The sequence below is a fragment of the Staurois parvus genome, unplaced genomic scaffold, assembly GCF_062004578.1.
Source record: "Staurois parvus isolate SC_StPar_1 unplaced genomic scaffold, SC_StPar_1.0 ptg001284l, whole genome shotgun sequence".
Taxonomy (NCBI): Eukaryota; Metazoa; Chordata; class Amphibia; order Anura; family Ranidae; genus Staurois; species Staurois parvus.
Window position 1 is genome coordinate 572,263 of NW_028319080.1, and position 13,700 is coordinate 585,962.

Here is a 13,700-nt window from a genome sequence, read left to right on the forward strand (position 1 = left end):
CCTGCTGGGTAGCTTACAAACCTGGCAGCTCCTGCTTCCCCCCTCCATTCAATGCTGCACTGAGCCTAGGGTTGCCACCTCATCCCTTTAAAACTGAACACACATGAATTACACAGGTTCTGGGGCTGATTTAATGCAGATAAGGCACCAAATGATTTTAATTACCACCTTAATCAGCCCCAGAACCTGTGTAATTAATATGTGTTCGGGATTAAAGGGATGAGGTGGCAACACTACCTGAGCCTCCCGCACTCTGCTCTGCTGTGACAATGTTGAAGAAGCTTCTAAATGGCGCAACCATGGCGGTCCAGATGGGACAGTGGCTTGGTCTGGATTCAGACCACAGTCCGCCATTTAGTGATGCCTGATATAGAGGAACCAGGATCTCCTTCCATCTGCTGGCGATCGCTCTACTGATTCACCCCACAATTCTGTTAGCTTTCCCTAAAGCCTGGCCACCCCATTTGCTCATTTTGATCATTTTCCTCCCAGAACAGATCTTTGCCCCAGGGCCTTTCCTTGCAGATTGCCTTACATGAATCCTTGAATAAACCCGGTCATGTGACCATTCATTTCCAGAAAAATCTTTGCTGAATTTAACGTATTCAAGCATATGTTTTACCTGTAAAAGCTTCCTTTGTGTAGAAATCCAAAAGTGCCGAGACATCTGCTAGGTGCTGCCATCTTTGATGCGATGTCAGCATGTAGACGGTTCACTCTATGCCATACATGTGAGAGGCACATGCAGCACAGCATCCCACTTAGCAGGCAGAGCTTCAGACATTTAATTGGTTCTTTCTCCAAGCCCACACTTTAGCCACAGGCACGGATGCAGGCCATAGGCCACAGTCTCTCCCTCATCCTCCTGGTTGTCATCACGCCAAGAGCACCTCCTTACATGGGCCCATGTTTTACTCGTGGTCCGGGTCCAAACTCCCAGTCCATCTGAACACTCTGGGCCATGTTACAAAGGCATCTGACACGTTTCCTGAGGGGTCATCTCTCACTGCCAGGTGAGCGATTCCGACCACCGCCTGCTCTGTGACCGCTATGTTTGCACAGTTACCTCCCAGTGTACCATGACTCCTCTCATAACTGAATCCCTCTTATATACACATTTTTCTTTTTAAGTCCGCGGACGTGCGAAAAACAAAAACCCGTAAGTGGACAAAAAACGCGCTAGTGCAAAACCAACACAAAAAAGTGCACTTAGGGGTGTGCTTTGTCCATCCACCGAAGGGGTAGGATCTCTACCCTGATTCCCCGGGGCAAAAAGCTCCTGACAGGGACTAAGGTTCCAATGTGGTCCACCTAGCCAAAAGGCCTGGTGGACCCCTTTCCTTGTGGCTAGCCTAGACCAGCCACCAAGTACTTGGTAAGGGGCTCTCCCGAAGAGAAACCCCATAGGGACAGGGGAGCAAGGAACCAAAAGGCCACACATCCTCCCCCTAGACTTCAGAGTAGGCCCGAGGACCCACACCCTACCATCCATGAGGAAAAAAACACACACATAAGTGAAAAGTGACAAACCATGGGAGAAAAATAAGTTAAATAAATAAGTAAAAAAAAATAAAAAAAGTGGCCGTGCAATTGTGCACTGGCTAGGCCCTGAGGCTCGTAGCATAAAAATTGCCCTGGACTTAGCCAAAAGGCCTAGCCCTAAAAGGCGAAGTGCAGAAAAAGTGTTTAGAACAGTGACCATGTGCACGTTTCACACGTGGGATCCCATCCCCATGTGCTACTAAGAGCACCCCTGAGGCGACCACTCAGGGGGCACTGTTCCGCAGACTCTCTGCCTCCCTGGCCCCTGGCCAGACAAGGTAGATCCGTTCATATCAGGAGGAACTGGGCCCCTCTGGCGTTCCTGGGGGGAATTACTCCCGGGCCCCAACTACCTGTGGGCCCCTCGGTTTCTGTTCCGCCCTGTAATAACCATCAGGACCCCCATCCTACCAGCAGGGGTACTATACAACCAATCATCCTCGCAAGCAGGAATGATGGTGGAGCACCCCTACTGATAAGAACAGATACTACACTTGATCTTAGCCAAAAGGCCGAGAAGCCTCTTATATACACATACCGCAGAGCAGTCATTTCCATCCTCACAAGACACACTTCCCGGACATTGCTCCCCAACTGAGACATCAAAGAGGCCAGGAGTTTCTTTCCCTTAGTGCGAGAAGAATAACATATCAGTCCGTAGTGTTGGTAGTAATTCCGCACTCATAGATGTCGCATATATATATATCCAGGATATTGGCCAAAGGTTCATAATTGGAACACTTTACCTCCCAAAGTCCTGGTCCCCAAATCCCACCATTCTACAGGAGGGGTGCTGTGGTGTCCTCACTGATAGGGCACACTGCTTATTCACCTCGGCCCCGGAAGGTTTGACCCCTTCATGGCCATGCTATTTACTGCTGTGCTAGTTTAACTGGTAATTGCTCAGTCATGCAACACCGAACCCAAATGAAATTTATATCACTTTCTTTTCACACAAATTGAGCTTTCTCATGATATAAACAAAAAGACTAAAATATTTTTTAACAAAAAATGTTTTCCACTTTCTGCTAGAAAACCTAGACAATAAAAAATAAAAAACAAAATTTAATAAATTTAGGCCAAAATGTATTCTGCTTCATGCCATTGAGCATAAATGAGTACATCCCTTTTGAAAAATAAGATTTTAATCAATATCTCAATGAACACAAGAACAATTTCCAACATTTTGACAAAACTGAGTTTTATAGAACATTTGTTTAGCTCATTACATGAAGGTAAGGTTAATAATATAATTTAGATTACAAAATCTTCAGTTTTACTCCAATTAGTTGATGCAAAAATGAATACACCCCACAAAAACAACTCCATCTAGTATTTTGTATGACCTCCATGATTTGTAAGGACAACACCAAGTCTTCTAGGCATGGAATGAACAAGTTGGCGACATATTGCAGCATCGATCTTTTTCCAGTCTTCAAAAACAATGTTTTTTAGAGCCTGGATGCTAGATGGAGAGTGATGCTCAATTCATCTCTTCAGAATTCCTCTTTTTTTTTTTGATTGAAAAGATACTTTTATTACAGAAGTATAAAAAACAACATGATACTTTGTAATCGGGGTACATCTCACCCTGTACTGCAACGCAGCGCACCACATTGCAATACAGTTCCAAGCATACGATAAATACATTCAGAAATAAATACATTCGCTCAGCGGTATGATGCCTGATGTGATGTGCGTGGAGGACGAATCTCCAGACCACCACGTCATGCATAACGCCGCTTACCCCGAAACCATAGCATCCTAATACACTGAACATTTCCTAATGTCACGATGTCATGCAAAAAACGAAAACCGAAAGTTACACTATACAACAAGCATCGGGTGTGTGGGGGGGAGGGAAAAAAAAAGGGGGGGGACACAGGCCCGAAGCTTTATTGAAGGGACAAAGACACGCAAGGGGGAGTAGGGGGGAGGGGAAATCTTCAGACGTCCTCTTCCTCCTTAAAGTCCATCAAGGAATAGTCTCTGAGCAGACTGAGGATCAGTCTGCGACAGTCCTCAATGGACATCCTCTCCCGCTGGTGGATGAGGCGCTTCCTGGCGCACCATAAAGCGTCCTTAAAACAACACAGCACCCGCCAGGCGCTGTCAATGTCCTCCAGAGAAAAAGTTCCACAGAATAGTCCATTCAACACCCCAAAGTGAGTGATGGCTGTCTGTGGTACAAAGTCCTTGAGTTCAGGTTCCAGGGCCCCCAACAGGGCCTGAGCAAAAGAGCACTCCCAGCAAACGTGGTGAGACGTTTCCTCATGGCTGATGCAGAAGGGGCAGTGTCTGTATCTGCTCAGGTTCCTGGCATGCATAAATGTCCTGAGAGGCAACCCCCCTTGGATTGCCATCCATGCCAGGTCTTTATGCCTGTTGGTGAGAATGTTGGAAGAAACATTCCTCCAGACCACCTTGCAGGTGTCTGAAGGCAGGCCTGGAACCAACTCCAAAATGTCGCTTGCTCTGATGAGCTTGTAAATGGTCTTTGGTTTCCACAAGTCAGGCTTGACTCCCTGCAGCCCCTGCTCCCTGATGAACTTGAAGGTATCCAAGTAGTACCAAGGAGTGTCCCAGTTGTAGGGGATGGAACTGTCCCAAGTGTCCTACCCGAGGGACCTCCAGAGAGGCAACAGGAAGAAGCGTGACATTGCGTTCCCGCCAGAGTCCATAATCCTTTTGGGCAAAGTTCTGCGGATGCAGTTGCAAGCAAAGAACACCTTCAGTTGGGTGGCGATGTCGGGCACGCCCTTACCGCCCTTGAGGGGTTCCTTGAACATGACTGCCCGCTTCACTCTGTCCATCTTGGAGCCCCAGATGAAGTGAAACACCGCCCTGGTGATGGCCTTACAGGTGTTGACCCGTGGGGGCCAGGCCTGGGCGAGGTACTGCAACACAGGGAGAATCTCGCTGCGGAGTACCAGTGTCTTCCCTTCGATGGTGAGGTCTCTGAGGCTCCAAAGTCCAAATTTCTGCCTCATCTTGGCTAGTCTCTCCTCCCAAGACTTCAGGGCTGCGCCCTCGACACCAAACCAAACTCCCAGAATTTTCATGAAGTCTGTCTTGATGCCAAAGGGCATGGATGCAGAAGAAGGCAGGAACCACTTTCTGAAGAGCATGACTTCCGACTTCCCGCAGTTGACTTTTGCCCCCGAAGCTTGGCCGAAGTCCTCGCAGGTCTGGACAAGCAGGTCGATGGAGCGCTGGTTGGCACAGAACACCGTCACGTCGTCCAAGTAGAGCGAGCACTTCACTTCCCGTCTGTCTGGTCCCGGTGCGGTGATTCCCCCGATCTCTGGATTCCGTCTGATGCATTCGGCGAAGAGCTCTATACAGCAAACAAAAAGCAGAGGTGAAAGAGGGCAGCCTTGTCTGACCCCGGAGAGGACCGGGAAGGGGTCAGTTTTCCAGCCGTTCACCTGCACGGAACTGCAAATATCGTTATACATAACGTCAACGTACAAACAAAACATTTCCCCGAGACCAAACCTGCGCAGGGCTCTGCACATAAACCCATGGGAGACACGGTCAAAGGCCTTTTCCTGATCAAGACTGACCAGGGCCGCGTGCACACGGCGGTCCTTGATGTATTGGACCGTGTCCCGGACAAGCGCTAGGCTGTCCGCAATCCTGCGGCCAGGAATGCCGCAAGTCTGATCCGGGTGGATGATCTGTCCGATGACAGCCTTCAGCCTGTTCGCCATGATTTTGGCGAGGATCTTGTAGTCAACGTTCAGGAGAGAGATGGGACACCAATTTTTCAAGTCACATCTCTCCCCCTTACGCTTGTACAGGATCGTGATCATCCCCTCCCTCAACGAAGGAGGCATCCTGCCCTCCACCACCATCTCCTCGTACAGCTCGATCAGGTCCGGACCCACGAGGTCCCACAGCGCTACATAGAGCTCTGCTGGGAGACCGTCACAGCCCGGGGTCCTGCCCCGCCTAAAGAATTTAGCGGCAGAGTGCAGCTCCTCCAACGTCAAGGGGGCGTTGGTGGCCGACAAATCTGCAGGATCAATAGTGTTAGAGATACCTGACAAGAATCTGTCGGCCGCTGCCGTGTTTGTTTCTTTGGGGGAGTAAAGGTCGGTGTAGTAGTTGCTGACCACTTCCATCACGGCCTCCTTCCCCTTCTGGAGTGTTCCAGTCTTGTCGCGCAGCTCCGACAGGGGTGTGTGTCCTGAGTGGAGTTTCCTGAAAAAGAAAGAGTTACACTTTTCACCTTTCTCTAGATGCTCCACCTTGGCACGGAAGACAATGTGCCTGGATTCTTCCTCAAAGTGCTTTTTCAAGCTCTTCTTGGTGTCCTCCAGGTCTTGCCTCACGTCCCAGCCACAGAGATGAAGGTCCTGCAGGGACTGCAGCTGATGCTGCAGTCTCCTGAGTTCCTTCCTCCTGGCACACACTTGCTGGCGTCCCCTGGCCTGAAAGAAGCTGCGCAGCTTGACTTTCACGAACTCCCACCAGTCGCTTACTTTGGGAAAGAAAGACTTCTCCTCTCGCCAGGCACCGTAGGTTTCCCTGAGCTCCTCTAGCAGTTCCTCATCGTCCAGCAGGGTGTAATTCAGCTTCCAGGAGCCTGGGCCCGGGGCAAAGCCCTCTCCCAGGTCACCCCGAAATTGAATGGCCCTGTGGTCAGAGAAAAAGCAGGGAACCATGGAGAACCCGCGGTGCCTGACTGCCCTAGAGGTGAGCACAAAGTCAATCCTGGAACGCACAGATCCATCGGGGTGGCTCCATGAGTAGTTCACGGAGCCGCGCCCTACGGATCCCACGGCGTCCTGCAGGGAAGCCTCCGCAATCACCTCCCGGAGCAGCTTCGAGGTGGCGTCGAGTTTAGCGTACATGCTGGAGCTGCACCCATCCTCCTCTATCGGACAGTTAAAATCACCGCCGATTACTACTGTTCTCGTTGTGACGAGTTGCGTCCGCAGGGTTTGGAAAAGCTCCAGCCGCGCATTCTTCTCCGGGGAGGCATACACGTTGATGAGCCTAACTGGCTCCCCCGCCTACGAGCCGTCTATGACCAAAAGGCGGCCACAGACGAGCTCGTGGACAGAGTCAACAGTGAAACGACCTCCCCTGATAAGAACCGCTACCCCTGCAGACTTGCAATCGCCACCCCCAGACCAGTAGGAGAGACCGTGGGTCCACTGGGAGGACAAATGAGTGTACCTCCTCAGAGGGGGAAGGGTGCACTCCTGAAGCATGTAGACATCACTCTGCTGTGTGGAGAGAAAGGTCAGCACAGTCTGCCTCCTAGACACATCCTTGATGCTCCTCACATTAACGGAAAAGATAGAAATCTCAGCCATCATGGGAAAGAGATGAAGGGGTTAGTCGGCAGGGGCTGTACTTACCTCCCCTGGAGAGGGGGGGTGACCTCTGCAGGCTGACCAATGTCCTGGCTCAGACCGATCTGGTTGAGGACCTCGTTGAGGACCTCATCGAAGTCGGTGGAGAGATCTGGCTCCGACCGGGTCAGAGCCATCTCTTCTTCCACCTCTTCTTCCTCCAGCGTGTCGAGGTCCTCCCCCACGGGGTCGGAACCTGCGGCATTCTGGAGGACAGCAGGCCGTTTGGTGGAGGAGGAGGGGTCCTCCGCCGCCGGGCTGGCCTGCTCCTTCTTCCGCTTCCTGTTCCCCGCCGCAGAGCTGCTGGCAGGGGTGGCAGGGGGAAGGGGCGGGAAATCTTCCTGTGAGGACAGGTCAGGGGGGGGGCGGAACCGGGCCCGGGAGGGGGGGCAGGAGGGCGAGGGGCAGGGGGTGCAGGAGGGCAAGGGGCAGGGGGGGCAGGGGGGGGCAGGAGGGCCAGGGGCAGGGGGGGCAGGAGGGCCGGGGGCAGGGGGACCAGGGTCCGGGGGGGCGGCCTCCAACACCGGAGGGGTAGGGGGGGCTGGGGTGGGGGGAGGGGGGTTCCTCTTACCTGGGTCCTTCTGAGGCTTCTGTGGCGCTGGTTTAGCAGCAGGGCCCTTGCTCAGGGCCCCCGCATACGTCCTTCTCTCTGGGCAGTCCCTGTAGACGTGCTCTGACCGTCCACAGAGGTTGCAGGTTTTGGACCTTGGGCAATCCTTGGTCTCGTGACCTGCAGACCGGCAGAACCTACAAGAGAGCACATGGCAATCCTTACCCTCGTGCCCCGGCTGTCCGCACCTGCGGCATGACTGGGGTTGATCCGGGTAGTGTAGAAGTCCTGCGGATGCTCCCAGGGAGAAGCACTGTTGCAGGTGTTGGAGATCTCCAGCGGGACGATCTCTCAGCAATCTGCAAAATACGGCCCACTTACCTGTCCAGAAGCCATTGGCGTCTAGTATCCGGACTGGGTCCTTCAACACGACACAGAACCTCTGGAGATAGGTGGCGATATCTCTTCCGGGGACGTGAGGGTTCCTCATGGACACCGTTATCCGCCTTTCGTCCCTTTGAATGGGAGAATTCGCAAGGAACTTGCGGAAAGGGGAATCGGGCCCAGAGGTCTTCACCATCTCCCAGTACCTTCTGCAGACCTGTAACGAGACAAAGGTTATGAAGAAGATACCTTTCACGAAGGACTGCACCGACAGGGTCTCTGCCTTGCTGAATCCTTGTTCCAGGATCATCTTCTTGCCGAAGACTTCCGGGGTCATGTCCGGGACTCTGCCTTCCACCTCCTTCAGCCGCAGCACGACTGTCTGCTTCATCCAGGGCTCCAGGGAGGGGAGACCTTCTGCAGGGCCGGAGCGTTCTGAGGTGGAGGTGAAGGCGGCTTCTCCCGGGGTCTTGGCAGGGGCGGGGGCGGCGGTCAGCGGCTTCTTGGCGGTTTGCTTGTTCTTCCCCATCTTGTCGCAGAGGAGTTCTCAGGAGGGCTTCCAAGAGATCTTTAGCGGATTCCTTCTCCTTTTTCTTCCTCGGCGGCTTCACTCTTGCTTAGCCTTTGAAAAGGCTATTGAGCGTCTACTGCCCGGAGGTAGTGACGCAGAGTGAACAAGGGGGGGGGAAGATCACAAACTCGTTCTGTGTGGGGGCTAAGCCTCAAACCCAATAGCAGCAAGCAGGTGAAGCCGAATTTAATCGACGATCCTACCAGGCCGAGTAGAGGGTACCCCACACAGACCAAATGGCTGGGATAGATGCAAGTGGTTCTCAACGTCCTAGCTGGAAGCAGGGACACCCCTAAAGGCAAGGTCGATACTAAACTTGATCTTAGCCAAAAGGCCGAGAAGCGATCTCTTCAGAATTCCTCATTGCCGCAAACATGCGCAACACACAGTGCCGTACGCAGACTCCATCTTGCTAAGAGTAGCCATTTCTCCCTTATCCTTCCCCTACCGCTCCCTCTTACTGAGAGGAGACATTTGGCCAGTGTGTGCGTGTGTGTGTGTGTGTGTGCTGGTTATGGGTCACTGGCCAGCCAAGGCATCTCTGAGCTAGGTGCCGAGCTGTCTGTGAAAGCTGTATCCTTTCTCACCTAGGAAGAGATAAGACCAGCTTTCCCAAGAGAGTTGGAGTCTCACTGTCCAAAGTACCTGTGTAATTTCACACCTCGTAAAAAGATAATGGAGCCTTCCCAGGAGTTCAAGGCATTCCCAAGAAGCACACACCAGATATAATTTTTAAAAGATCCATATTTCCCCTATGTCTCATATCTTGGAATATGAAAGACTTACATAAAAACTGGACACCTCGTCAGATGGCCAATGAGCAGGCGAACAGTTTGATCACTTGCTTTGTCTTGGACCATCAGGGAAGCCGAAACATAGAACCCGTGAACCGTGCAGTATATAATTTCATAATTCATATCTAAATAATCCTCAGACTTGTCTGCATAATAATATACCCGCGGGTGGACTGTCTCTTGTGCAGATGGAAAGTTATGGACCAGAATATGAGTTATGAAAGATGTTGGCTCCAGTTTAGGGCTCCACCTGACGATTCCTCCTTAAACAGGGGATTGGTCCTTTACTTCAGAGCCACCCCCTGCTGGGCAACTTTAAAACAGGCTGTCAAGCCTAAGAGTAGTGAGTTGAAGACGTCTCCCATTTTAACATCAATACCACCTGGGGGAGACCCATGCCCCTTCTGCTCAGAAACTTGATCTGCTTACATCCAAGGCATAATGTCAAGTACCTTAACCCTTTAACCTCTCTCTGATCTCTTTTTGCTGTGCTGTTATTCTCTGTATATTTACATATATATCTTGGTTACATCTTTTTTCTGGAAATATTATTATTGCACCCGTTTGACCTTTAGTAATAAATCTTTCTTTCTGAAAGTGTTGAACTGTTTCTATAGCTCTGTATTGCAACTCACGAATTCCTGCCTCTAAAGAGACGCTACTGTTTGTTTAAACCTCTGTATATTCGGCCTGCAGACCGTTTTATACAGATGATTATTTCAATCATTATAGTGTTATAACTGATAACGCGCGTTTCCTCTTTCTCTGTACAAAAAGGAGGTGGTGGCAGTGTGGAGGGTTAGTTGCATAATTAACCCGACCCAGTAACGATCGCCCAGGCTGCCGGTACATCGATTGTGGTCCGTTAGTTGGAAAATCGTTGTGCAGGGTGAAGCTAGGCATGGCATTGTTACGCACGTCACATCACGGTTTTAGATTGGCTAGTCCTTCGGTCACGAGTTTGGTGAGAAGGTCTGGGGTCTGACGCTGCGATCGTGACATATTAGACGTCGCGATCGTGGGATTGTCTCATGTTGGTGGCGCCGATCTTGCGATCGTGACACCCATAGGTGTTCGATTGAGTTCAAAACAGGAGACATACTTGGCCACTGAATCACTTTCACCCTGTTCTTCAGAAATGCAACAGTGGCCTTAGATGTGTGTTTTTGATCATTGCCATGTTGGAAAAGTGCACGACGACCAAGGGCACGGAGTGATGGAAGCATCTTCTCTTTCAGTACAGAGCAGTACATCTGTGAATTCATGATACCATCAATGAAATGCAGCTCCCCGACACCAGCAGCACTCATGCGGCCACACTGATGGACATTGCCACCACCAGGAGAGCGCGTTCTGTGAGGATGTCATATGACGCCCTCCCAGAACTGGCCGGCCGCAGTGTAGCCGTCATTCAGCTATCTGCGGTTGGCAAGTAGTTAAGTAACGCCCTTTTATAATCACCTGTCTGCTGGACACCTGTTTAATGAAAAATTAGACTCACCTGTAGTTCAATTAGGATTAGGATTTTGTTGTCTGAAACAGGGGTGGACTGACAACTCATGGGGCTCCCGGGCAATAGGGGATCATGGGGCCCCTGTGTCCTTGCCCAAACTCAAAAAAGCCTATGAAAAAGGTACCAGGGGCATCTCATGGGGCCCCCTACTGACCCCAGGCCCTCGGGCAGTGCCCGAGTTTTCAAATGGTCAGTCCGCCCCTGGTCTGAAATAAGACTTTCATTGGGATGTATTCATTTTTGTAACATGGTTTTGAATGAATTGGGAAAAATACTTTTTTGTGTGTGCAAATTAACAAATCTTGTTTGCAATCAATGGCTCCCATTTGTGGGAGTATTTTGTAGTATAGTGTCCCATAGAAAAGGTGGATTCTGAAAGGAAAGTAAAGGTTTTCTGACAAGTCTGTTGGGGTGTTCTCATTTATGCTGAGCACTGCATAATAATTGATTTGTGTAAATGTTATAGCATCTACAAACAATGGTATATACTGGATTTTTATTTATTTATTTTTTATACTTGTAATGACAGTGATCAGTGACTTATAGTGGGGCTGTGATAGTGCAGCGGGCAATCTGACACAAACTAACACGAGTGGAGCTAAGGCCTCTTTCACATGGATTTTCCAATTGGGTCCGACTGCCCGTTTTGCAGGCAGATCTGATCGGAATCTCCATTCTCCTCTATGGAGCTGTGATGTAAATGGACATGTATCCGTTTACACCCGCCGGCATCCAGTCTGATCTGATCCACAAAAAAGGGACTGATGGGGATCCAATTCCCCTTCCGCCTGTCCATCGGATCTGGTCGGATGGAAATGAATAGGCCATTCGTTTTCATCTGACCGCCCATTGAGGAGAGCGAGCTGCTCTGTGTCCAGAGACACAGAACTTTCATCCGCTTGCTCAAAGGGGATCAGCGGAGAGATTCCCACTGAGCAATCCGATCCGCTAAATGGGTCCGCCCTGTGTGAAAGGACTCTAACTGCCACTGACATCACCAGTGACACTAATACAATGATCAGTCCTAATAATATACACTGTCGTTGTACTAATGACACTGGCTGGGAAAGGGTTAACATCTAGGGGCAATTAAAGGGTTACAAATGAAAGGTGCATAATATATGCTTCTTTTACAAAGTGATGTGACTGTTTTACCTCTCTGCTGTGCAGGAAGGAAAAAATGGCACATCACTGCTGTCTGAAGAGAGCACTGTGTTGTTTACCAACACAGAGCTCTCTTCTGTCTTTTGCTCAGCCGACCAGCGGGTCTCGGCTATAAATCATTGGCCAGGATGCACTGATCAGTTAGTGCTGCAGCAAATGACAGCTGGGGTTTCCGGGTGTGTGCAGACCTGGAAGAAAGCCCCGGTGTACAGGTACATTATGGTACCCGTAGGAGCCAATCCACGGCAGTATATGCCCTGTGACGGGTCGGCCATTATAGTCCTTTTAGGTCACATGACTCCACCGCTCCTTCCCTGGCATTCCCCAAGGTGCAGGGGCGCCATCCTGTGGTGAGGCACGATACACTCCTCTCCTCACATGGCCAACATTTTCCTGAAAGACCCCAGAGAGACTCAGCTCAAACCTGAACAGGCAGAGCCTTCCCAGAGGAAATGACCCAAATCAGGGAGTGGTCCGAGAATTAAAGGGGAACAAACCTTCTACCTGCCTACAAGCAGACTCAGTAGACTGAAAGCTGTCATTCTGTAGCATTCCCCTTTGCTCCTCCTCTGGCTGCTGCATAAAAGGATATGAAGGAAGGTGAGGGACAGAGGAGCTGGGCCATCACAGACATTAATTAGACACTTCCAGAAGAGGAGAGAAAGAAGTGTGCTGTGCCTGGGAAATGAGTCTCCTGGAGAAGTCACAATTTCTAGGAAGTTCAGAGGCACACTGCAAGTGAATAAACAAAAACTGAAAGAAGAAACACTGTAAACATTTCTAATACTTGACTTTTTGTGCTTTTATCTGCAATTTGTAGTTGGTGACTTTAGGAAGTCTTCCATGAGGAGTTGGATGATGGAGGCTCTGTGTAGATGTCAGGTCTGGGGGTGGAATAGAAGATGTCTGTGTGTTCCAGGAATAGTACACAGGCGGCTCTCCATTGTATGTGTGATAATGAGGTAAAAGGCCAATCACAGCAGCCTTTTACCACGTGATCAGCAGCGTCCAATGACAAAGCAGATCACCTAGTAAATACAGTTTCCGGTTTTTGACATTTTCCTCACGCCGTCACAGTGTGAGGAAAATGCTGCCGATAACTGGCAGCTGCCACAGAGCAGAGAGGGCATTGATGATCAGTGCCCTACAGTGGTGCCCAGTGGTGCCACCCATCAGTGTTGCTCATCAGTGCCACATATCAGTGTCTATCAGCGCAGCATCAGTGCCTCCTCATCAGTGCAGCCTAGCAGTGCTGCCTATCTGTGCCACCTCATCAGTGCCTATCAGTGCTGCCTCATCAATGCACATCAGTGAGGGAGAAAAATTACCTGTTTGCTGCATTTTATAATAGAAACAAAGAAAAACTTTTTTTTTTCAAATTTTTTGCTCTTTTTTTGTTTATAGTGCAAAAAATGAAAACCCCAGAGGTGATTAAATACCACCAAAAGAAAGCTCTATTTGTGTGAAAAAAAAATGATAAAAATGTCATATGGGTACAATGTTGCATGACCGTGCAATTGTCAAAGTGCAACAGTGCTGAAAGCTGAAAATTGGCCTGTGCAGGGAGGGGGGTGAAGTGCCCGGTAGGTGAGGGGTTAAAAAAAGCACACGTTCGTTATTTATCACCTGGTGTTTGCTGGCGGGATTTTAGAAATGTACTACATAACAATTAAAGGAACTCTGCACTGGACAGAAAGTAAAAAGTATACAATGTATCAGTGTGAAAATTCACCTCTGAGCTCAGGGATGTAAATAAATGGTAACATTTCATCAGAGGAGATGGTTTTTGTGAATGAAAGCACACTACAGTGTTTTC

The 13,700-nt window shown here is 50.0% G+C and overlaps 1 protein-coding gene and 1 pseudogene across 1 annotated transcript; both read right to left on the reverse strand.

The window, feature by feature from the left end:
• Positions 1 to 531: 531 nt before the first annotated feature.
• On the reverse strand, positions 532 to 8,371 carry LOC149437509 (uncharacterized). The gene is made up of 2 exons (XM_089660870.1): positions 7,480 to 8,371; positions 532 to 590 (listed from the first exon to the last, which is right to left on the reverse strand). Exons 1-2 carry the CDS (start codon positions 8,369 to 8,371, stop codon positions 532 to 534), a joined length of 951 nt encoding a protein of 316 aa, XP_089516996.1.
• On the reverse strand, positions 1,893 to 2,066 carry LOC149437510 (U2 spliceosomal RNA; annotated as a pseudogene).
• Positions 8,372 to 13,700: the final 5,329 nt, after the last annotated feature.